Genomic DNA, 25,610 nt, shown 5'->3' with positions numbered 1-25,610 from the left:
AAAAGCTCTTTAAAGTCATTCTTATCCTATCTAATCCATTAAATTGCTTAGCCTTGCATCACATTTGAGACTTGGACAAAAGATGTAGATTTTTGCACGATCGATGATTTACCTATTTGTGGTATTTGGAAGTATACTAAAATTGAAGAAGAAAAATTCTACTAAAATTGCTTTGATTAATATAGGTATACTAAAATTGCTTAGGGTAAATCATCAAATTATACCACGTCGTTTTTTTTTCTTCTTGTAAAACTAATATTCAAGGTAGCGCGCGCGAATTTGATAAAATAGTAACGTTACTTAAGTAGCATGCATATTTTACCTATTATTAGCGGTTTGACTAATATAGGAAATTAGTGGTGTACGAGTTACATACAATCCGTCTCATTACAATAATTTTTTTGGTTCACCTATTACTCTAGTAATTTGGCAATACTTATAGATCAATTGTAATAGAAAATTAGAATCTTTGCTTTTATTTTTTGTAGCGATTTTACTTAATAACCCTATGCTTAAGATAGTGATTAATTTGAAAAAATTGTGCACTAAAAATGTATTCAAATGAATTCATTTTTATTTATTTTAGTTAATTTATTTGAAATTTTATTACCTCCCTTAAACTTGTATACCCCGCCCAAAATTCTTTAGTGCATAAAATTACATATTCTTTTCACACTTTTTAGCGCACAAACTAGATTAGACCCGTGCGATGCACAAATTAAAAAATTATTAGAATGAAATAAATTGTTTCTATTATTTATTTCCTCGTACATACTTATAAATTAGATCATAAAAACATATCTTTCATCATAAATTACTAAGTAACAAAATATAAAAATGAAAGCCAATCTGATCTAATCAAACCATATGCATACTTAAAAATAACCAATTCCTAAATAAATCCAAAAATATATATGACGTTATAAGTGCATTAGGCGGGAAATTTTTTTATGACTGTAATACAGTTTGAGGTGAGAATAATGTCAGCAATTTTCTATTTTAGTAGTAGTTAATAGATTTTACCATTAATTTTCAAATTTAAAGATATGTACGATCATAAAAAAAAAAAAATACAAATATTATATTGTAGGTGGACTTTTGAAAAAATACAAATACAAATCAAACTAGGGCCAGAAAGACAGTACATTCTTAAGAAAATCCAGGTGTTCAAATTGGAATAATTCAAAATTCCTCTGTTTTTCATTTTCCACTCTCTCCTTCCTTCTTCATCACTTTCCTCCTTAAACCCCCCTATTTCTCTATCAACACTCTTTCTTTTCTCTCTCTCTCTTTCCCCACCAAATCTCCATTATCAAACTCCCATTTCTTCAAAGCAAAGCATCGAATTTTCCCACTCATTCATCAAATTCCAATCAACCCAGAAAAATTCAATCCAAAATACGAAAATCAATTTCAATTTACCCAATTTCACTACCAAAAATCCCACAAAAAAGAAAGAAAAATTCATGGTAAATGCAATGGAAATTCTCTGGAGTCCAATTGGAGAATTGGGTGCTGGAATTACACAATCGGAGCTCCGAGAAACTGCGTATGAGATCTTAATCGGAGCTTGTCGGAGCTCAACTGGGTCAAAGCCCTTGACTTATATCCCTCAATCGGAGCGAAGTTCGTCAACGGAGAGAGATAGGAGTACGTCATCTCTGACGTCATCGCCGTCGTTGCAACGGTCAGTGACGTCAGCTGCGGCGAGTAAAGTGAAGAAGGCACTTGGGATAAGTAGTAGCAGTAGTAGTAAGAAAAGAGGAGAGAGAAAATCTGGGGGAACTGTTGGAGAGTTGATTAGGGTTCAAATGAAAGTTTCTGAGCAGACTGATTCTAGGGTTCGTAGGGCTTTTCTTAGAATTGCTGCTGGTCAGGTATGTTAATTAATTTGGGAACTTTGAATTTTTGTTATTGAATTTTTTTGATAGAATTTGAATTATGGTAGTGAAATGTTTTAGATGTAGGGATGTTAATAAGCCGAATTAAGTTGAGTATTCGAGTTAAGCTTGATAAGAATTGTTCGAGTTTACCATGATCAGGGTTTTGAAATATTTGCATTTAGTTTTTGATTATTGGATTACAATAAATTTGTGAAGAATTAATGGTTGAGATAGTGTGTGAAAGTAGTAATTTTTAGTTGAATTATAGTAGTATAGTGTGCTAATTACTGATGCAATGGTTGATTGGGTGTTTAATTATGATTTTCTCTCTTGGTCTGATTAATTGTATTGATCAGCTAGGAAGACGGTTAGAGTCGATTGTAATGCCATTGGAGCTATTGCAGCAATTGAAACCGTCTGATTTTCCGAATCAGCAAGAGTTTGAGGCATTTCAGAAGAGAAGCTTGAAGTTACTTGAAGCTGGGCTTCTTCTGCATCCTTATGTTCCCTTGGATAAGTCAGACACTTCTGCCCAGCGGCTGAGGCAGATAATCAAAGGGGCCTCGGAGAAGCCTTTAGAAACGGGAAAGAATAGCGAGTTTATGCAGGTACTTCGAAATGTTGTAATGACTCTTGCATGCAGATCCTTTGATGATCAGGCTTCAAATATGTGCCATTGGGCAGATGGATTCCCGTTGAATCTTCAGATATATCAGGTGCTTTTAGAGGCTTGTTTTGATGTAGATGATGAGACTTCTATTATTGAAGATGTAGACGAGGTATTGGAATTGATTAAGAAGACTTGGGTGATACTTGGGATGAATCAAGAACTGCATAACATTTGCTTTTTGTGGGTTCTGTTTCATCGTTATGTGGAGACAGGTGAAATTGAGGATGACCTCTTGTTTGCAGCGAGCAATCTTTTAATAGAAGTTGAAAATGATGCCAAGACTATGAAAGATCTCGACTATTCCAAGGTTTTGAGTTCTTCATTAAGTGCAATTTTGGGTTGGGCAGAGAAGCAGTTGCTGACTTACCATGATACTTTTGGCAGTAATAACATTGAGTTGATGCAAAGTGTTGCTACTTTGGCGGTTATTTCAGCTAAAATACTGGTAGAGGATATCTCTCATGAGTATCGCAAGAAGAAGAAGAAAGAAGTTAATGTGGCTCATGACAGGGTTGAAACCTACATCAGATCATCTATTCGGACTGCTTTCGCTCAGGTTAACACTTAGAACTTCTTTTTATATATCTGACATAAAGCCAGCTTATCTGCATAAGTTCTTGCCTGACCTAGTCAATTGCTGCCAACCAATAAGTCTGAGACACTGAGTTGTTGGAAAGTCTGCGCTTAAACTAAAACTTAACAGTAGAAGTAAACATTTGTGATTACAATTTTGAAGATGTAATTGTCTGCAGAAAAAAAATTCAAATTAATCTGTTTATTTTGCATCTCTCGTCTGTTGGTAGTCTAAATAATGGATTTCTCTTATGGTTTTTTCCTCGCATGAGGAGAGTCTCACCCTGTGGCTACCGGTACATTAAATTTCTTATATCTTGCCATGTTTTAGGCTAGGTCTTTTAACATTTCTATTTCTTTTCTTTACATATTTTCATTCCATTACACTGAATATAGAGTGTGTTATCTTATGACACAGAAAATGGAGAAGATCAACTTGAGCAAGCAGTCATCTAAGAAAAATCAGCAAAATCCAATACCTGTTCTTTCACTCCTTGCACAAGAAGTCACTGATTTGGCACTAAATGAAAAGGAGATTTACAGCCCTATATTTAAAAGATGGAACCCTCTTTCGGCCGGTATAGCTGTTGCAACTCTTCATGGTTGCTTTGCCAATGAGCTGAAGCAATTTGTTGCTCGCATCAGTGAGTTGACACCTGATGCTGTTCAAGTACTCCTAGCTGCTGATAGGCTGGAAAAGCAACTTGTACAAGTTGCAGTGGAAGATGCTGTGGAAAGTGACGACGGTGGGAAGTCAATAATAAAGGAAATGCCTCCCTACGACACAGAAGCTGTAATAGGGACATTGGTGAAATCATGGATAAGGACCAGAGTTGACCGGCTGAAAGAATGGGTTGACAACTATCTTAAACAGGAGGTACATGACCACCCTCCCCCCACCCCCCCCCCCCCCAAATCCCGAAAAGTTTTCATTTTCAATTTCTCATGTTAAAATAACCTTAATGGCTTATTCTTTTCTATAGGTGTGGAATGTACAAGCAAATAAGGAGCGAGTTGCCCCCTCTGTTATTGAAGTTCTCCGTATTGTGGATGAAACTTTGGAAGCATTCTTCCTGTTACCAATACCTATGCAGCCTGCCCTGATTACTGATCTGACTATCAGTCTGGACAGATGCCTACAGCATTATATACTGAAGGCCAAATCTGGTTGTGGTAAGTCATAAAGAATTATAGTCCTCTTATGCTTGTATGGTGATCATTTGCATAACTATCTGCAACCCAGACTTCTCATTTCCATTTTCACCTGCAGGGACTCGGAAAAATTTCATGCCTACCTTGCCTGGCTTAACGAGGTGTTCAGCTGGTTCTAAGTTTTTCAAGAAGAAGGAAAAGTCCCAAATTTCCATGAGAAGATCACAGGTTGGAAATACAAATGTGGGAGATCTTTGTGGGGTATCACAGTTATGTGTCCGCATCAACTCAATGCAGTGTATCCGCTCTGGAGTTGATGCTTTGGAGAAAAAGACCATTACCTATCTAAAAAATTCAGGATCTACTGACTATAAAGGGTTAGGGACAAAGTTCGAACTATCCATCGCTGCTTCTTTTGAAGCGATCCATCAGCTTTGCGAAATAACCAGCTACAAAATTGTTTTCCATGAGCTGAACCATGTTTTATGGGACAGTTTATATGCTGGTGAGGCTTCGTCTTCTAGAATTGAGCCTTTCCTTCAGGAACTCGAGCAGTACTTAGAAACTATTGCAACAACAGTGCATGATAGAGTAAGAACCCGTCTCATCACCGAGGTTATGAAAGCTTCATATGAAGGATTTTTGTTAGTTTTGCTTGCTGGAGGCCCTTCTCGCGCTTTCACTCAACAAGATTCCGTCATAATTGAAGAGGATTTCAAGTCCCTCCGTGATTTGTTTTGGTCCAACGGGGATGGTTTGCCTTCTGAAGTGATCGACAGGTTTGCAACAACCTTGAAAACTATCCTTCCTCTCCTCCGCATGGACACTGAGTCCTTGATTGAGCAATTCAAGCAAGCAGTTACAGAGACCTACGGCCCTTCTGCCAAATCCAGACTACCTATGCCCCCAACTACCGGGGAATGGGATGTAAGCGAGCCAAATACACTTCTAAGAATACTTTGTCACCGTGATGATGAAGTGGCAGCAAAGTTTCTCAAGAAAACCTATGGTTTGCCCACAAAACTGAGTTAAACTGCCCTAACAACTGCAGAATCTGGGTTTGCCTTGTAAGTTTTCCAACTATCTTTATGGGCGGAAACTTTATTCTTACCACATAATACAAGTCAGCCTGGATTGCTAATCAGAGCTTACAGTAAGTTGCCGAGGATACACAGTTGAAATAATTTTGTGCTAATAATGTTTGTTGATTATTTTTTTATTATTTATTGACACATGTAAATAATTATAGCTCTATTTTTGTAAGTGGGGTGGTTTAGAATAAATGTTTGTATTCATGTTTTTTTCCTGGAGATACTTGTCCAAGTGTAGTGGCATGATATATATATACACAAGTTGTCATTTTTTGAGTTCTACTGCTTGAATAAATTGTTCCGATTCCCAGAGGTGAAATGCAGCACGAGACGATTACAGAATAAATATTTTGTCTATCTACGAGCACTATGTAAACTGTATAATGTACCTTGTTTAACCACACTATTGTTTCTGTAAAATGTGAAAATTTTAAAGATTGGACTATTATATTGGACAAAGTTGATCTTAGAAGAATTGCAGTTTCTGAAATTCACTTTTGTTTGGGTAGTTTGAACTTTTTTTTTTTTTTTTTTTTTTGAAAATTTATTCGTAGCATTTGATTATTTTAACTCACCATGGTTCTACAAGTAAAATATACGCAAACAGCCTGAACGGATGCAAGTCAGCGGGTGAAGTTAAGAGAAATTAAAAAGTTGATTTATTCAGTTGAAGTTCTGTTACTGAAATAGAATAGCATTCTTATTCTGCGTCAATGAGCTCATATAAAAGAGTGAAAATTAGCCATGCAACTAAAATTCAAAATTGGAACAGGATCATTTTAGCTGCAAAAAACAACTATCTGTGTAAATTACTAAGAATCTCTCTCAATGGTCTACTATTTAGTACAGGCTGTTACACATTTCCATTACCATGCCAAAAACACCACAATCACGCAACCAGAGTAGAATATTGGAGCAGCCTTCTCCCCTTCATGAAGTAAATAAGTAACTGCTAAAAGCGAGGGGGGAGGACTAAGCGTCGTAGGTAACTATTTCTCTGATTCAATCAATGCTCTATGATTTCTCTCTAGAAGCCCTATGGGTTACAATTGAGTGACCTAAGACTTCCCTACTCTATAAGTATGCAACAAGGAATAGAAAAGAAGTTACTGCCATGGATTCCTTTTGGCAGTGCTGCTTCTTTTTGAGCTAGCTGAGCTTGTTTTCTGCCAAAAGCAAGAATACCGTTAGTGAGAACAAAATTTTCGTTGGCCAGCAAGGTAAAAAGAAATGGTTGAAGGAAGTTACCGATTTCGATTTCTTGATCTTTCCTCTTAATCTGTTCTTTGGGGGCTTCAATTTATAAATTCGTACCATCCAGTGATGAGATGTAAATGCCTAGAGATACACAAAATACCCAGACAACATCCTCAGTTTTGAAGGATTGGACAATCAGAAATAATCGGTAATATGGCAAGCAAAATCTGTTTTTATTGTAAAATTCTCAACCTGTTTTTATTATGTAGCTTTTGTGGTTATGGGAGGGGGTAAGGGGCTACTTGAGTTCTTGGTACCCTTGTCACTGAATTACAGTACTCCCTAAAATATACAATGTACAATAGCATAAGATTACAGTACCTCCTCAAAATGAGTAAGCTTGAAATGCTTCTTTCCAATTTCAGTCCTCCTAACTCTGTCATATCCTTTCCCATCTGTTTCTACAAATCTGAATAAGGCAAAATAAGTTTTAAGATTGTAGAAAAGAAATAGAAAAGGTTAGAGGCAACAGAGATATCAGAAAAATTATTCAAGATCAACTTAACCCTAACCTGTAGTATGAAAGCTTGTACATTAAACTATTAAGCATCGTTGGTGTTGCCTGAGAGTCAATCCGATACTGACCATCTCTCTGTACAGCAGCACAAATTTTTATATTTAGCGAAATGAGGAATGTAAACGACAAAAAAAGTAAGCAACCATGAACAATAGAGCATCTGCATCTTACTCAGATAACGAGGATGGATGAATTACCCAAAAAGAGAGATCATCGTATAGAAGACAATATAGAGTTAAAGACTAGCTAGGTTAGATTTACTAAATGCTAGAATTAATGTAAAGTTCTTACCAGATAATCAGGTTCCTTAATATGAGGAAATACACCACCTCCTATGCGAACCATCCATAAGAATTTATTGATATCGTCACTGGGGTAGCCCACAAGACCTATGCACAATAAAATCTCAATTCTAGGTCCGTTCTTTTTTCGATGACCAAAAAAAATATTATTAAAGAAACAGCAGTAAGTAGCAAACTAACCTCCAAATACAACGAGGACATATTTAACATCCAAAGAGTTATAAATTTCCCATGCTGCCTTTTCCGGAGAAGACATAGCAGTTCCAACAGTGGCAATGTGAGTATTATTCCAGGTGTTATTATCAACAATGACAGTACGGTTGGCCATGGCTGTTGTTTGGTATCCATAGTCCCACCAAGATGCCACCTGCAGAGAAGTTTTTGTTAGGATTTTGTTTCTTCTAACAATTGGAATCCAAGTTATGATATAATTTACATACTTCCCTTGTTAAATATTAGACCAGACAGAGACACATATATTAATCAATTACAGAAGAGGAGGGATCATACAGATGAGCAAACACAATCGCACAAATTTTGCTAACAAAATTCATGAAGTCTTCCAAGCACTACTGCAATCAATTTGAAAAGTGTTCATAATAATTGGTCGTGAATAATTGAGGGGTCAGGAAGGATATGTCTATTAGGATTTTATCCCCTTATCTAGAAAATGTACATGGAATTATTGAGATAACTAAAATACAGCAATGAATGGCCTCTCTTATATTTTAGTGATTACCAGCTTTTGATTCAGATAAAAGATATTTGCATAAACTACTATTCATCTTCAACCAAAGGCTGACAAACTACTTGGAATATGTATGAAGTAGGTTTCTAAGATAGTATTGGTTTGATCAAAGCTTACAGTTATGAAGTAATAACAGAAGAGACCACAGTAAGCTGATAAGAGACCATAAATCAACAACATCAGTATACCAAACTTTAACAAGCACATGCAAAAGATCAAACCTAATATCACATTGTTATAATAATTGAATTCCTTTCCATACAACATGAATTTATAAGGTAGAATATAAAGGTAACATCAAAGTGATCAAAGATCATATGAAGACAATACACCACTCACTTTATCATCCACCTCAGTGTTGTGGCTTAACCAAGCATATGCCTCCCTGAAATCATCAAAAACATGCAGACCATCATGTGTATGAGATGTCAAAACAATAGATGGCGCTGAGTATGCCTCTGCTGCCGCCCAAACACAGTGTACCTACAAAACACTCAAACATTTAACCAGCAATACACTAGACCAACTCAAACAAATCAAAACAAAACAGAAAGATGCTGGAGAATGGGTAAAAATAATCATGACAAAGCCATCAGAGGTTGGTAAACAGAATAAAACTGAAATGCAATGCAGCAGATGCATCCATGACCATATGAGCCCATTTTTAAATTCCACAAACCTATTTGCAATGACTGGTTCAGTAAACAAAAGAATCTCATGCTAACCATCTCTTGATCTGGAGCCTCTAAACAATTCCCTCAAAGCTAAAGCTAAACTCCCTAAATAAAAATTTACTGTAAGTTATGTGATGTGTTAAAATAATTTTCACAGCCATCAATAAGTAATCAATAATTTTTATTATGGCAAGAACTAGGGGAAAAAAAAAAAAAAAGGTTCCTTTTATTCAGAATTCACTTGGATGGAAGGGTAATGCTGAAACCCAAAATATAAGATTACCAAATGTGTCATTAATTTAGGTAATGAAGTCAGTGACACAAGTTGCAAACATATTTTCTGCCAGTAAAAAGAATTGTGATGAAGGTGCAGATGATAATCAATAGGATAATTAAGGAAAGTAACCATACCACATAAAAACCACCTAGCAAGACAGTTAAGAACAAGGCAATTAGAGATGCTTCAAAGGGTAAAACAAGAAGCCTTCTCTCAACACGGGACCTCAAGGAAACCCTCCCAGAAACTTCCTTGTCCTTGTCCTTGTCCTTTTCCTTCTTCTTTCCCTTTTTCGAAGGCCGCTCTTTTGTGGCATCTTCATTTTTATCCGTTTTTGCCACATTGTTTTGTATCTCAGCATTGCCAGAACTCACTTCTCCTGCCTTGACAGTTAACACAAAACAATTAAATTTAGCCTGCAGATGAATAAAAAGTAATTCAAATGGTTTGAATGTTTAAAAATTCTCATAGCCACCTCATCAGGGGGAGTTTCTAACAATGCAGGCAACTGAAATTTGATAGACCGAGCAAAAACATCAAAAGCTTCCGACAGAGCAATACCAGACATTATGCACGCCGCCGGAGCAAGTACTAGCATAAGGCGCACCTATATCCAGATGAAAAAAATGTGAACAATCAGGGACTAAAACAATTACCGATGAAAAAACAGAGTCAAACTTCTTGCTAATTTTCTCACCATAACACCTGAAAAGTATACTGACATCACAATGTAGAGGACTACAAACGAGCTTGCATCAGACAGCGGTGAAAAACAAGCCTACAAGAAACATAGACCGTTACAGAAAAGTGGAAGATTTCACAATGATGTGAGAGAGAGAGAGAGAGAGAGAGAGAGAGAGAGAGCTCAAGGGGATCACTAAGAATTAATTGCAGAAAAAAATAATACAAATACAACTTACAATAATTCCAGCGGGAACCAAGAATGCCAATACATTGATGTCCATGAAGTAAGATGGCCATGTAGGCGGTTGATGTTCACTAACACTAGCAATGATCGGTATGTATTTGCTTGCATAAGTTCTGTAGTTTTCCACCCAACCCCCAAAAACAAAGCAAAAACAAAAGGAATGTCATAATCAGCATTTATAACCAGAAATCTTAGAGAGAAGAAGCATTAAGTGAACAATTGTCTATGCTCAGAAGAAAATCTGGACTCCAATAAAATGGAAACATCACAACATTAAAAATCAATAGGCCATATTTGAGTGTGTCCAATATCTAAATACTCCATATGACAAGTATGTGGGTTCCACAGGTCATATATACTTCTTGTGATATATATATTACCAATCATAAACGACAAATGATCATCCATAGAGCCATCATATGACAAGTATGTGGGTTCAGGATCATATATTACCAATCATATGACAAGTATGTGGGTTCAGGATCATTCTATCGAGGAGAAGTGATAGAGCCATCATCCTAAGAGAATGATCATCCATAGATATGACTGACGAGAGTTAGTTCTCCACAATAAAAAAGACTTCAGACTTATGGAGGAGTTAAAAGTGAAAAGACCTTTTATGGAAAGCTTCCTGATTTAATCCCTTGGGTGTATATATTACCAATTATAAAAGACAAAGGGCTTCCATCCCTCCACTCTAGCAGTCTAGCATGTATAACTACCGCACCATTAGGGGTTCAAGCTTCAGTGCAGATGTCATGTTAAAAGTACAGCAGGCCGCATAAGGCACTTAATATACAGGTTCAAGGATGGAAGAAAAGAGAAGAAGAATGTATCCCACAAATTAGTCCTAAATACTCTAAATCCATTATTATCCTTTCCACATTTAGGATGAAGAAACACGTCAAGAAAAGATACTCAATTTACCTTCACTAGCCCCCATTTAATCAATATTTTCTTCAATTATTGGCTATTTACACAAACCATATAAAAAGGTAGCGGAGAGAAAAACATCTGCATATAATATTCAAGGAACTATCAGTTAAACAATAAAAGAATATAGCAGGGATAGTTGCATACGGATCAAGGAGACTTAGACTTCGCCCACTCCATCCCATCGTTGGGCTAGAAGCCACGAGCGCAATAAGTATAGCTGCTACAGCAAAACAAACTGCCCTGAAACAGCAAATATACTTGTTCAATCCGTTAAAACTTAGAAGATAAAACAAAATAGCATAATGGGTTGAAAGTTCGATTATAATGGGAAAAATATGCGTAATTCGGTACAATGACACCGTCTACGGGCCTTCCGTGTTACAGATCCAGGATGATGAGTGGAAAAGTATACTACTACTTGGTCATTAGAACATGCAAGGTTGTCATTAACAATTTACCACGCATTACATGTTGATACTAAAAAAAATACCAGCTAATTTGTTCGTATTTATGAAGTGGTGGTTAGGTTTTCAAGTAATTACAGTGATGGGTAAACAGAGCTAAACAGGTCTACTCACTCTTTTACAACAAGCTTGACAAGTAGCTCAATCAATGCCAAGAAGTGTTTTTTTTATTCAAAGGTAAAGTTTGATCTTCCTAGCGGCTAGTGCACAGCTCCTACTGAATACATGAGACAGGCCAACCCCCAAGAATACACAATTTAATGCTGGCCAACCCCCTAAAATACCCAAGTTAAGGCTCAGTTGTTCCTAGAGCATATCGTGGTTGCTAGTGGTACATGAACTTATAATCATGGAATCGACTCGATCAACAGATTCTAGATTAAAATTTCATAACCCTAGCCAATTCTCATTCGGGGCGGAACATATCTACTAATTCTCTAAGAGGGATCTTGAACTAAGAAATAGACTCAAGAAGCTAAAAAAAGGGTATATAATCGGGTTCATTGAGGGGTTCCCTAGCTAGAGATTGAGGAAAAATACACGAAGAAAGAACACCAGCAATTCAGCATGAATTTCTCGTGATTCAATCTAGATGATTATGAAAAAAGAGGGTAATGGTTTCCCCTTAAGAAACCAACTAAAAAGAGTTAATACAACAGAACTGAAATTTTATTGTGTCAGATCCCCTCTTTTATGTGACTAAAATAAGTGTTTAAGGAAGCTCATAATTTAAGCTTATAACTTGGTGAACATAACAAGAAGCATAAAAAAAGGGATTGCTTACAGGCCACCAGTTACTACAAGAGTCACAGCAACTTTGAACATCTGAGGAGAAAGGATTCCCTTGATGTAATACACAAGTGCGACCACATGGAGAATAATGAACACCTGCAGTCATCTTTCATGAATCAGACATCCCAAAAGAAAATGGAGGTATGAGTTTAGAAGACTGGTTTTCTATGATAAAAAAGCCTATGAATAACATTTCAACCCATACAGTCATACATATCAATTTTTTTACGACTTCATACAACAAATCTTAAATAATTGATGATTGGTGCGTATGCATTAGAAATTATTGATAGCAAGAAATATCCTACTTTCAACTCTATAGGAAATTAGGAACTACAATGATTAAAACTCAACCACTTAACATCCTGTTTGGGTGAGACCTGTACTAAATTTGCATACAACTCAAACATCTCACATCCTGCTTAGGTGAGACCTGTACTAGGTGATATTGTCTTTTTTTTTTCTCTACTACCAAACTATATTCATAGTTACTCTACTTGACAGCCATAGGTAGTACTTAGTTGTGCAATTTTCTAAATTTACTTCACAGTTGGCAGTTCAAACTTCAAACTAAACGCGTCACTAATTAGAGCCTTGGGGTAGTTGCCTAGTTGGGTTCTGTGTAAATCCTCACCTGCCCAGCCACTATTCAAGTGGGTTCGACACAGGGGGGGTTTGTCAACATAGATAGGCAAAAGGAAGTCCCCAAAAATAAAAATGAAAACCATATCACTTTCTGAAAGAAAATAATTCATATAAACATCTGCTAATTGCTTGAAGTAATTATAGACCTGATGGACATTCACTTGGTATGCTGTGCCGCTGTATAGCAGGAAAAAGAAACCAAAGGGTAAGCATCAATATAAAGCTTACCAAAAATGATGCAAAATGTTCTGATGTCAAGACAGCATTGAAACCAACAACAGGAACCAATGCAGCTAACAATGTGCCCAACACAACCTGCATTCATGATGTTTCAAACAACCAATTTACTCTAAAATAATACACATGAACAAAATTTAAGATAAAAAATGCAACATCAACCAAATGACTCAAAAGAGGCTCCCATCTTGATGAATTAGAGGGGTTAAATATACACAACCTTAAAGGCTATTCTAACTCACCCTTAATATGATATCAACAAGAATCTGCTACTTCACACCATATTAAAAGTGCAGTCCTGAGTCCTTTTAATAAGCTAAGCCCATTTCATGGTCAAAATGTAAAGAATAATTTGCTCTGTTGGATTAAATTTAGACAGCAAGGAGATCTAATAAAATGGTTTAGAGTATATAAACTGATTGGCTTGGTTGATACGCTACTTGATGCTAAAAGAATATTCAAGTTCTTCTCAGGTGTTTGTCACATGATTTGTGCAAGAGAAATAATTTTATGCAATTTTACAAGAACAACAGATAAAGAGTAATTAAAAGCAAGTATACAGACAGAAACACAGCATGAACAAAACAAATGTCAGTCTATTAGCAAAGAAATTTCAAATAGATAGAGGCAGCCTTCCTTATCCGTAAAATGATGTTACAAGTCTTTTTTTTTTTCTACTCAAGTACCCTCTTCAATCTTCACTTCTCATCAGGAGCATTATAATACATCACACCAAATTAACATTCTTTCTTTTCACACAAAACAGAATGAAAAATCCAGCACATCATTCCATCAGTAAAAAGTTGCAAACTGGCAACTTTAAAACTTTGCAAGTTAAACTGTAGGTATTACATAAACAAAAGCAACAATGTTGGAGATGCTTACCAGAGGAGCATATGCAATATATAGTCTGTTAGAATATCGACCAGTAACAATGCAAAGGAGCACGTGCATGGGAATTAGATTAATTATGAAGGTGTACCCTCCCCACGAGCAAACCTAAAGAAACAGAGTATAACTTACATCAAAGAGCTCAATTGAAAAAGCAACGATCAAGACAGGTCACAGGAAACCTACCATATAGAAGTATGCTATGGCATTCAAAGTTGCATAAAACAGAGAGCCGGTGTTCAAAGTCTGCACTCAAAAAGTTTGGCCAATGTTAACCCACTAAAAAAAATATATATATACCAAGATTGCCAAGCTAGATGAGTTTGAAGCCTTAACTAATTAACGAAGAGAAAACCAGATAGAATAATAAAAATAAAAATAAAAAAATCGCGAAGAGAAGTTGGGCTCAAAACTTACTTTGACATAAAGATAGAAGGTAAAAATCAATGCAAAAATAGCTACGGCTTCATTGTCATAGCTGCCAGCCACAGATCGAGATATATAGGATGGAACCTGCAAAAGAACTGAGTGAATAAGTATTTAACTGAAACAGAAGTAGCAATGAAAAAACAACAATTGAAATTCATCATATGCTTTTCATACAGGACAAAGCAGCCTCGAGCTAAACCTGTACCTTTCTGTTCTGGGTTTTCTACATGGGCTATAAACTATAATTCGTCTTTTGGTTACGAGTAATTGAATAAATCCAACATAAGATGAACAAGGGTTTCCTCTTTATATTTCTACACATTACCTACTTAAAACTCTGCCCTCAAGAAATGAAAAGAATGTATCCAATTCTTCCAGTAGTCTGAGCTAGAATTCCTGATTTCAAAGAAGTATTGTCTGAACTCTTAACAAAGACAGGGTATCTCTGAAAGTTTTAATTCCTGGGAGTAAATTTATGTTGAAACCTACCTTTTGAGTTTTGAGGACTAAAAGATTGTAGTTCCAATCAGTTTTATTTAGCAAAATTGACATAAAAACATAGTAGTTCCAATCAGTTTAATTGATAAAGAAACCAGGTGAAAAGAACAAAGCCATAGAGTCTCTCTTTCAGACACCTATGGTTTCAAGAAGTTTTCTCAAAACATAAAAACGTAAAGAATTCATAAGTGCTGACTACAAATCGATAACAGAAAAATATATATTTTCACCAAAATGGTTTCTCAATGTATAAATCAAGAGGGGCCTATGCCATTTACATATTCATAGTTCTTTGCATTGTCCTAAGCAATTCTGAATTTGGTTCTAGTAATACTGGGTTCACTTTTTTGAGAATTTGAAGAAAGTTTCCCAAACTTACTAAGCAAAATTAGGAACATTGAACAAAAACATTAACTTTCAAAAAAATAAAGAAATGACAGCGGCTTTACGAATTTTATGCATATTAAGAGTCCGTATGTTGGAGCTATTCAAATTCCTTAAACAAAATCAAATGGTGAACAACATACTAATATGCACATAAGAATGATACAAGTATGCTAATTAGTTCAGAAAAATGTACAAAAATAAGAAAACAATAGATGAAGTAGATATAATTGCCATATGAAACAAATTAGACATAAAAATCCTAGGCTTACCATGCCCAATAGTAATGCAGCTGTTAACCCTGCACCCGGGCCCTTCACTTCCTGAAAGATCATATTATTCAATGTTAACCAGTTAAATAAATAATAAGGTCCTCTCACTTATATTAGGGTAGAAGGAGGAGGAACAACAGTACAATATTAGTTAAGGATAATGAAAAAAAACTGACCTTTGTGAGAAAATAGGTTGCCCATGATGCAAAAGCAGAAAATACCGGTGCAGTAAACACACAGACAGTCTCCACAGACAAAGGGATGTTCACAGAATGCAGCAACCTATCAACACAAAACAGTGTTAATTCCTTTTCTCTCAGGTCAAGAACTAAAAAAAATTACTAGAAACAGAAATAGTAGAATATAAACAGAGATTACATGATTCAGTGAATCAGTTTGATTAAAAAATGGAAATCTTACCACCACATGGTACCTGCCGTCAGTGTTAATCCAGGATAAACGGTTCCACCAATCACACGACCCAGTGGGTACCTGAAAGGGGATAATCACATTAAATATTTTAGAACATCCCGTACAAATCCAAAAGGAAAAGGCAAATAAATAAATGAATTTATATATATTGGTTAGCCAATTATAACAGCAATTACCAGGTTCTGTCGTCAAACCAGTTCCAAAAGTCATATATGCCATTCTTTGTGAGAAACTGAAAATTTGCCATTCATTGACAGTGTAAGACATCAGCTTTCAGCCATTCACAATATCACATACTATAAAAGATATCATTAATAGAAAAAAGAGGACAAAGAGGACACTATATGAGAGGTCTAGAACATATAGATTAACACCGTAACAAACAAGGTGTAGACTACAGTGATATTGCACTACCTTAGACAAACAAGGTTAAGTTGATAGAACTGAAATGCATTATGCATTATCAGAAAATGTATTATCCTTTGACAATTGGAGTCACACTCTCCCATTCTGCTTTCATTCAATAGAATATATGGCTAGCTTCTCAGCAAAAATTCAGTGATCATTATCAGTTTAAACATCGTCCCATCTCCTCATGTATTTCATAAACATATGATTAGTTCATTTCTCACAACCCACAAACAACACAAAGGTTTTAATAACTAAAAATAAATGGGCAACCACAGGTAAAAAAAGTCACTAAGATATATAAGCCAAGTACCCCCAAAGTCAAATCTAACATATTTGAATTAAATAAACGGTACAAATAACAACAAAACAAAATTCATATATTGCACTATATGTCTATATATAAGTGTCCACATGATAGATTTCAAGGGAGTCAGATGCTCTTCTACTCAATAAAACATAGAAAGTTCACAAATTATTAGACTATTGGATATATTATTTGTCATTGTTATAGTCCTTCCAAAATGAAAGCTTGTAGGTTGCAGAGACTTGGAACAATTAAATATATCATGTCATACATGTTTCTAACTTCAGTTAATGTGTCTTTCATCACACACACTGGAGCATTGCAGTTAAGATTGAATCCTTTAGTTCACTGCTTCGGTTAACAAAGGAGCTAGGCAAATATCATGACCGGAGAAACAAAGATTGTGTATTAACTAAAACTTAGAGTTGAATTATGATAAATCATAAATTAGCTTATAGCTCGTCCAGTGACTATTTCAGACACAGATCTTTAGACATCTTATCAACTAAATCAATAATTTGACAGCTAAGACTCTATTTTGTTCTAGCTTACTTTGTAAGAAATTAAATTAATAGAACTTATCTGAATATATATGAGCTTATCTTTAACTTTTCATAAAATTTCTGAACTTATCGTCAGCTTACCTGAACTTATAGTATCTTGGCAGAACTCGTATTATTTCCCTGTAGTAGCACTAACTTATTTTGTTTAAACTAAACTTGTTTGAACTTAGTTTGTTTAATATAAGTCAAAATAAGTTATAATAAGTTAAACCAAATGGACCCTTAAGATAGTAATCAATATGAGCAAGACCTAAAAGTTAATCTATTGAGGATATCATGATATTCCTGAGAGAGCACTAAAGCTTGGCACCCAAATTTGTATTTCAAAATAACCTACACTATTCAAGAAAAAAAAAAAAAAAAAAAAAAGGTAGATAAACAACATCCGCACTAAAAGCAGCCCCAGCAACAAAATCTGCTACAGAGCAAGATGAACAGGATCCACATTGATAACATGAAAAATCTGAGTCATGTAATCACTTACAGAATATTAGTTTCAGTAAAGGCTCAACCCGTCAGCAAGAAAGAAAGAAAGAAAATTTTAGCATCACAGCATTACTGATGCCTAGCTTCCACGAAGGCATTACAATTAACCTATGGACTAATATAATTTTAGTCGCGTACATGCATGATACAATTTTTAATTGCTATCAGCGGAAAATCTGGTTATCTAGTCTAGTAACCTACTCCGTAACTTGCAAAACTCAGCATTGAAAGAAACACAATTATAAAAATCACTACAGCCTTATTCCCACTAATTATCTCTATAAAATGTCAATTACTCCCTTAACTGATATAATTAAGAAGCATACATGCATAACACACTTCCTAATAGCTATCTGCCAAAAATCGGGCAACGAATGACCTAACTTGCATAATTTAAGCATCTTTCATGATTCGTTCAACTTATAAATGCATAAACCAAGAAAGATTCAACAAGTCTCAAATCCAATTAAAAAAAAACACTCAAAAAAAGACAGAAATCTACAAAAACATTATAGTGCCATGAAAATCAGCACAAAAGTAAGATCAAAAACCTGAGTAACTCGATAATTGAAATAAGGATCAAACTCATGAATGACGCTTTCATATTTGATAACCTGCAAAACACAAAAAACACATTATACCAAATTGCATTTGAGAATAACATATACTCGTATATATAATCAAATTAAACCAGAATTCACCAAATCTATGCTTGAAAAAAGCGAATTTGAAGACCTAAATTACGAATAGATCTAAAAGGAAGGAAGAAGAAGAAATTACAGAGAAAAGACGGATCGAGAAAGCGAGAACTCCGATCAAGATTAGGATGAAAACAGCAAGCACATTTCCGAAGGCGTTTCGCAGAGACGATCCATTGGCGGTTTCAGTGTCCGCCATTGACGAGAGTATTGGAGCTCGAGAGAGAGATTTTGCGCAGAGGTTTTGGGTGACTGACTAGAGTTCTAGTAGTTTGATGATTTTCATGAGAAGACCTGATGAGTAGACTTCAAGACCTCCAAACCCCAAATAAGGCCGGTTCATCTGCCTAAAAAAAAATAGATGAAACCCGTGCGATTCACGGTTTGTTTGTATTTTTCAAATAAAATATTTTATTAAATATATATTTATCTTCTAAATTTTGTGATATTCGATTACTTACTACTTGAAATTTTTATTTTATTTCACAAACTTTCATATGTAGCTGGTCACATTATGTAGTCCGATTACTTGGTCAGGGGTTACTCGGTTGTCAGTTGGTCAAGGGCTACTCGATCGATAGGGGTTACTCGGACAGTCAGGGGTTACCCGGTCAGTGTTTTGATATATTTTAGGCAGGCACACAATATGGTCAGTCACACGAAAAATGTGTTGACTATTATTATAATTAATATAAAATTTTACATCTAAAATAAATTGCAATTCCTTTTTACATTGGCTAAAATATAATATTTTTCTATGTGATACTATAAAATATTTGGAAAAACTCTCCTTTATTTAAATTTTGTAAAATTTTATCATAATGTTGGTTCCATTAATCACCCAAATAAATTATTTAATTTTATTCATGATAATTGTTTAAAAATAATAATCTTTTATGTTGCTCTAATAAATTTTTTAATTTATTATTATAATCCTACGTAGCGTTTAAAAAAAACTTATGTTACGTGGAATAATCGTATTGTAGCGTTTTAAAAATTTTAATCCTACATGACGCTTTTTTTATTAAAATCCTACGTAGCGCTTTAAAAAAACTTATCTTACGTAGCATAATGATATTGTAGCGTTTTAAAAATATTAATCCTATGTGGTGCTCTAATAATTTTTTAAAAATTAAAATCCTACGTGGTGCTCTAAAATCTTGGGAAAAAACTCCCCTTTTTATATATACTAGTTTTGTGCCCGGGCGATACCCAGATTGTTGATAATATTTTAGTATAAACTTTTGGAAAATTTGCCCAAAATAACACGACCTTTGGGCTGTCTTCCAGAAATAACACCACCTTTGGATTATTCCATAATAACACCACCTTTGGGGTGTATCTTCCAAAAATGGTACAAAAATATCAGTAACTGGCTGCTGTAGGTAAAATGGCTGACGTGTCTTTCATTTCCCCCTTAATGAAGCCTACGTGGAATTATACCCGTTACAAAATTAACCCACCCCCTTTATAATTAAACCCCCTACCCTCTCTGTTCTTACTCTCTCTATTTTCGTTCCTCCTTCTTCTTCCTCAATATCTCTGCTCTTCCAAAAAAAAATCAATGGCTGCAAGAAGGTCAATTTCGAACCCATCAGGTTCATCCTCAAGCATAAAAAGGGAAGATAATTCGAAAATTCGTTGCAATTGTGGGAATGAAGCTTTGATTAAGACTGTGAGAAAAGGCCCTAATTTGGGGATGAAGTTCTATGGCTGCCCTATGTGGCCAGTAAGTTGTGATTGAGAAGTAATTTTACTTACCAATGGGGTTGTTTATTGTTGTTACTTACTAATTCACGTTATGTATGTGTAGGACACTCAGGGCGATTTTTTCAGGTGGGTGAATGAGCAGAGTGAGATGGAAGATTATGAGCTAAAGTTGTCGGAAAAGGAAACCATAATTAGTGAGTTACAGGTTGAACAAAAAATCGCACATGAGAAAATAAAGAAATTGCAGTTAAAGAAAGGAAAATTGGAGGAAGAAAGCAAAGAGTTGAAGAATGAAATAGTTGAAATGAGGATTGAGTTAATGAAGTGTGGTAGGAATGAAAAAACATTGTACTTAGCATTAATGTTTTCTTGGATGTTGTTTGCTATTGTATTTTTTTCTTAATTGATTAGGGAAGAAATGAGGATTTTGTATGAGATTGTAATGTAATGGATGTTCACTGTTTAATGGAGAAATAAAAAGCATTTATTTGCACAAATTGTTTCAAATTGCACAAACGGAATTAGGGTAAATTGCAACAACAGTTATTTAAGTTGCTAAATTGCACAAATTATACACCACAAAATGAGACATTAACATTCATAACATCATTTAAATGCCTGCAACTGTTACAAAATGCACAAACACATCCCACTATTCATATAATGTTGAACATAATTTAACTCCAGAAACATTGTTTAAGTGCTAAAATATTACAAATAACTGTCTTAGAAATTACAGACTTAGTCCAACAGCATATCTAACTTTCCAAAAGAGAGACCTCAACAGAAGATCTCATGATGCTTCACTGCTGCAAAATACATCACAACTGGGAGACAAATCTTGTTTTTGCTCTTGTACTTGAAGCCTGCCACATAAATAACAAATTAATAACAATCTGTACAATATGTACAAGTGTGAAAAAAGCAACACAAAATGCTCAGCAAACAACACAAAAAAGAAAGGTACTGATTCTAACAATTGGGGTTCCATCATCAGCAAACAACACACCAAATCCAACTGATGCTTGAATTTTTCCTCTTCCCCTACCTGTAGCTCTCCCTCTCCCCTGTCCTGCACCATCACCAGAAAATTCAGTCCCTGCTACCCTCCTTCCTCTTCCTCTTTCTGCTCCCTGTTCTGCAGTACTTCCAGTGGCAGACTCAGAGTTAGCTCCTGCTCTTCCCCTTCCTCTACCACCTGAGCCTCTTGCTCTAGTGCTGCTTTGACCAACACTTCTAGCACCTTGACCTCCAACAATCATTCTACCACCCCTGCCTAGCTGACTTGGCTGTGCAGTAGCAGTATGGTGGGCAGAGTGTGTTGCAGGAGTTGAAGATGAAGCAATCTGTGTTAGGGTGGAGGTTGCATCAGAAGATGGTGGTGTCTTTCTTGGTTGGTGGTTCATCAGGTACAACAGAATCCTTGTCTTGGCAGCCTCTTTTGTTATGACCCTTCTTTTTGCATATGGTACAAGTCATTTCAATCCCTGCCCTACTCAATGACCCTGGCTTCTTAGGATTCTCAAGAGGGTGCTTAATTCTGTTCTTTCTTGGCCTACCAGGACCTATCTTGATAGGAGGGGGGTCCAAATTGCATGTAACTCTTGGCCAATACCTCTCTCCTTCACATGGAGGTATACAACCACCGTAGGCCTTCTTATAAGTCTCCGCTTTGTAATAGTCATCAACAAAAGCCTCGGGTTCTTTGTTTACAAAATAAATGCAAGCTATGGCATGACAACAAGGTATGCTTACCATATTCCATTTTCTACAGCTACAAGTTCTAGCAACTAAATCTACATTCAGCTGATCCAAGTAATATCTAACATTAAATTGACTCACAGAGGAAGGAAACACATCACATTCACTAGCTTTCTCCTTCTCCTTTTCTAACCTAGCTTGTATCCTAGGGCATAGCATAGAAATCCATTTTTCCATTTCTTGTCTTTTTCTCACTAACCTCTGCATCAATGCTACCCTAATTTCCTCTAACATGTATATTAAGTGTTTAGTCCTAGCATTGATGATGTAAGCATTAAAGGTTTCTGCCATATTGTTAGTAATGGCATCAGTTTTTATGCCTGCCTCTAGGAATGCCCTACAAAAGAAGTTAGGATTATACCTCCTTAATGCAAGGGCAGCCTCTTCATTGATTTGAGTCAACTCATCCATGGCTTCATTGAAATCAGCTTGGTTATAGGCCTTTGCTATCTTCCAGAACAACAGCTTCATCTCATCTCCCTTGTAAAATCTGTGCCAGAGGGCAAAAATATGCCTGGCACAGTGCCTATGTTCAGCCTTAGGAAGAACAGCAGTGACAGCATGTAATATAGCCTATGTACAAAAACAAAAAAACACAGTTAATATCAATCATGAGCATGAAATCAAATAAGAAATTAGTAACAGTAAAGACTTATACCTGATGCTCATCTGAAATTATAGCAATCCCTTCACCTTCTCCCAATCAAGGCAATTTTTCAAGTGATTAAAGAACCATTCCCAGGAAAGGTTGTTCTCCCCTTCCACAACAGCCCAACAAATGGGGAACATTTGCTCATTGGGATCCCTGGAAACTGCTGTCAAGATCTGACCCCCAAGAAAGGTCTTTAAAAAGGCAGCATCCACACATATCACTCTCCTACACCCTGCTTTCCACCCTTGCTTAACTCCATCAAAGCAAGTGAACAACCTACTGAACATTTGGGTAGAAGTGTGAGGTTGTGGAGCAACTACCAACTCCAACACAGTGTCATGACTTGCTTCCTGCAGTGCCTTCAAGTACCTCTCCACCTTCATATAGTGTTCTTTCATAGAGCCATGTAGCATCTTGTGTGCATGATATTTCACTTTGTATGCAAAGACTCTAGTCACAATCATTCTGTAAGCCCTCCTTACAGTCTCTACAACCTCTTTAGCTGGCCAATGTGGCCTTGCTTTGAACACATCAAGCAACTGCTTAGCCACCCAACTAGACTTCAACTGCCTGTTACTATTCATGTTCTTATGGCATGTGTGAGATTCAACTACCCTCTTCACTAGCCAAGTTGCATCTCTAGAATGCACAGAAAAATATAAATAAAAAGGACATTCACCAACACATTTCACTCCCAACCTCTGCCTGTTTTTCCAGCTCACGGTGTACTTTAGATCCCTGCCCTGCATCACAGCATACTTAGTGACAACATCCTTAATGTCACTGGCATTAGCAAACCTCTGACCAACCTTCCATTCAAACTTACTGAAATCAGTGTGTGGCCTCACTAACTCCCCCTTTTGCCCCTCTAATTCATCACCACTATCAGTAGGTGTGTGAATGTCTTCATCCTCTTCACAGTCACTTAAGTTAACATCCCTTGGTGTCTCTTCATCAAATGGCTTCTCCTTACAAACTTTTTCTTGCAACTGCTGAACTATTTCAAGTAACCTTGAATTGCAATTCTTCACTCTATCCCTTGCTTCTTTAAGCTCATCATCACTCTCATCAGATTCAGCATTAATGAAATCAGTCTTTTCTAGATCTTCACCTTCTAGATCTATGTCAGATAGACTAAAATCACCTTCCTTCTCTTTCTCTCTGCTCCCATCTACCTCAAACTCAACATCATCTTCATCATCATCAAACTCCCAACCCTCACAAAACTTCTGATACCCAGGATCATATGTTGGATCACCCTCATCACTAGACTCACCATCACCCACTAATTCCTTCCATTTCAAAGGGCTGTCTGGTCTGTCATCCTCCCATTCAAAATCCTCATTGAAATATGTGTCAACCTCAGGCAACTCACCAGTAGAAACAAATTCTAAGGATGGGAATTGAGAAAGGTGAAGAGACTGGTTTTGGGTTAGGTTTTGAGTTTCAGAAGTGATTTTCAAGGGGGGTACATGTTCTTTTTTACTAGTATCTGGTTGTTGGGGTTTAAATGTGGTTGTCGGGTCAGTGATCTGGTTGTAACTAAGGGAATAGGTACTTGTAGATCTAGTTTTTTTATGGGGAAGGTCAGATGCTTTTTTTGCTGATGTGGTAGATGCTTTTTTTGATGATGTGGAAGCATCTTTTTCATTCAAAGGGGGTGTGACCACCTTTGTCTGTGGTCCCTTCTTAGGGGTGACTTTTTTTCTTTTGTTCACTTTGGGTGGGGGTTTTTCAAGTACTTTGTCTGTTGTTTTGGATTGGGTAGATTTGCTCTTATCAGTTTCACTTGGGACAACATTCAACACACAACTACCTTTCTGGCTTCGGTTGCTCACATCAGCTCCAGTTTGTTCACCTTCTCCCACATTTCTCTCACCTTGTTTGGTGACTGTACTAACAATAGGGTGCTTATGTAGGTGCACAGGGAGGTCAATCTCATATTGAATTGCATACACAACAATACCCCTATTTTCAATAGCTAACTTACCCATCTTTAGCACCTCATCATCCCCTTCATTTTTTCTCAAACCTTTCTCCAGATTCAACCCAGGAATTTGGTAAAACAAATCATCCACATAAGAAGGCCACACTTACTACCAAATTCAAGTAACTCCCAGTAACAAAGTTCATCTGGGTATATATCAAAGTTAGTACAACCCCCACCCTTATACACCATTTCACCATTACGAACATGCTTAAATTGACCCCCATACCAGAATCGAACAGTCACCATACGAAAAAAAATCAGTCATTGCACACCCTAGAATTAAACAGCACAATTACATTCCAAACAAAAAGTCATTACAAGTAATTAACCCTAGCCATTAAATATGTAATTCACTACCAAAATCAACAACTACAACCAATCAACCTAATTATTAGCCCTACTTCTACAATTAACAACATAATTCAGCATACGAACAACATATATCACTTCATATTCAAATTAAAATGCATAAAATCCACTCAACAATCATAATTCAAACTCAACAGAGGGGAAAAAACGGGTACCTTTCTTAGTATCACTGCGCATTTAGGGAACCAAAGATCGCAACTTTTTCTATCTTCTCTTCACTTCAATGCTATTCTCAATAATTGGTGTTGAATTTTCGAAATGAATTTTGATTTTTTGAAGTGAATTTTGGAAATGAATTATGAAATTATAGTTGAGACAGAAGGAAAGAGAGTGAAATAAGGGAGGGAAATGAAATTAAGAGGGAGACAGAGTTAGGTGTGGAATTTAATTCCACGTAGGCTTCATTAAGGGGGGAAATGAAAGACATGGCAAAAGAGAGAGACACGTCAGCCATTTTACCTACAACAGCCGGTTACTGATATTTTTGTACCATTTTTGGAAGATACACCCCAAAGGTGGTGTTATTATGGAATAATCCAAAGGTGGTGTTATTTCTGGAAGACCGCCCAAAGGTCGTGTTATTTTGGACAAATTTTCCTAAACTTTTTTACTTG

At 36.1% G+C, this 25,610-nt stretch overlaps 2 protein-coding genes across 3 annotated transcripts; one reads left to right on the top strand and one right to left on the bottom strand.

Moving 5' to 3' along the window:
• The first annotated feature begins 1,173 nt into the window (after positions 1-1,173).
• LOC110707718 lies at positions 1,174-5,840 on the top strand. Of its 2 annotated transcripts, none has more exons than XM_021885757.1 (5): positions 1,174-1,877; positions 2,288-3,109; positions 3,545-4,003; positions 4,110-4,299; positions 4,397-5,840. In XM_021885757.1, the coding sequence occupies exons 1-5, from the start codon at positions 1,467-1,469 to the stop codon at positions 5,308-5,310; spliced, it is 2,796 nt and encodes a 931-aa protein (XP_021741449.1). In that variant the 5' UTR covers positions 1,174-1,466; the 3' UTR covers positions 5,311-5,840. The 2 variants fall into 2 exon arrangements, with proteins under 2 accessions (XP_021741449.1, XP_021741448.1); XM_021885756.1 differs by having other exon boundaries at positions 1,176-1,877; positions 2,240-3,109.
• A 221-nt stretch (positions 5,841-6,061) lies between these two features.
• On the bottom strand, positions 6,062-18,835 carry LOC110707719 (dolichyl-diphosphooligosaccharide--protein glycosyltransferase subunit STT3A). The gene is made up of 23 exons (XM_021885758.1): positions 18,597-18,835; positions 18,368-18,430; positions 16,229-16,284; positions 16,041-16,112; positions 15,797-15,902; positions 15,621-15,671; positions 14,455-14,550; positions 14,224-14,283; positions 14,032-14,145; positions 13,138-13,224; positions 12,257-12,360; positions 11,153-11,248; positions 10,065-10,185; positions 9,842-9,922; positions 9,620-9,751; positions 9,279-9,527; positions 8,533-8,676; positions 7,626-7,812; positions 7,435-7,532; positions 7,139-7,218; positions 6,948-7,035; positions 6,618-6,707; positions 6,062-6,535 (listed from the first exon to the last, which is right to left on the bottom strand). The coding sequence occupies exons 1-23, from the start codon at positions 18,711-18,713 to the stop codon at positions 6,476-6,478; spliced, it is 2,352 nt and encodes a 783-aa protein (XP_021741450.1). The 5' UTR covers positions 18,714-18,835; the 3' UTR covers positions 6,062-6,475.
• Positions 18,836-25,610: the final 6,775 nt, after the last annotated feature.

Source organism: Chenopodium quinoa, unplaced genomic scaffold (assembly GCF_001683475.1).
Source record: "Chenopodium quinoa cultivar QQ74 unplaced genomic scaffold, ASM168347v1, whole genome shotgun sequence".
In the NCBI taxonomy this organism is placed as follows: Eukaryota; Viridiplantae; Streptophyta; class Magnoliopsida; order Caryophyllales; family Amaranthaceae; genus Chenopodium; species Chenopodium quinoa.
Note: the sequence above shows the minus strand (reverse complement) of the source record. Positions and strands in the feature narration are given on the sequence as shown.

Coding starts and splice junctions, on each gene's coding strand:
- LOC110707719 (XM_021885758.1), bottom strand. CDS start 18,713: ATGGCGGACACTGAAACCGCCAATGGATCGTCTCTGCGAAACGCCTTC. Junction 15,672..15,796: donor CAACCTATTTTCTCACAAAG/GTCAGTTTTTTT, acceptor ATGATCTTTCAG/GAAGTGAAGGGCCCGGGTGC. Junction 14,551..15,620: donor CTGCATTACTATTGGGCATG/GTAAGCCTAGGA, acceptor GTTCTTTTGCAG/GTTCCATCCTATATATCTCG.
- LOC110707718 (XM_021885756.1), top strand. CDS start 1,467: ATGGTAAATGCAATGGAAATTCTCTGGAGTCCAATTGGAGAATTGGGT. Junction 1,878..2,239: donor TTAGAATTGCTGCTGGTCAG/GTATGTTAATTA, acceptor TGTATTGATCAG/CTAGGAAGACGGTTAGAGTC. Junction 4,300..4,396: donor GAAGGCCAAATCTGGTTGTG/GTAAGTCATAAA, acceptor TTTCACCTGCAG/GGACTCGGAAAAATTTCATG.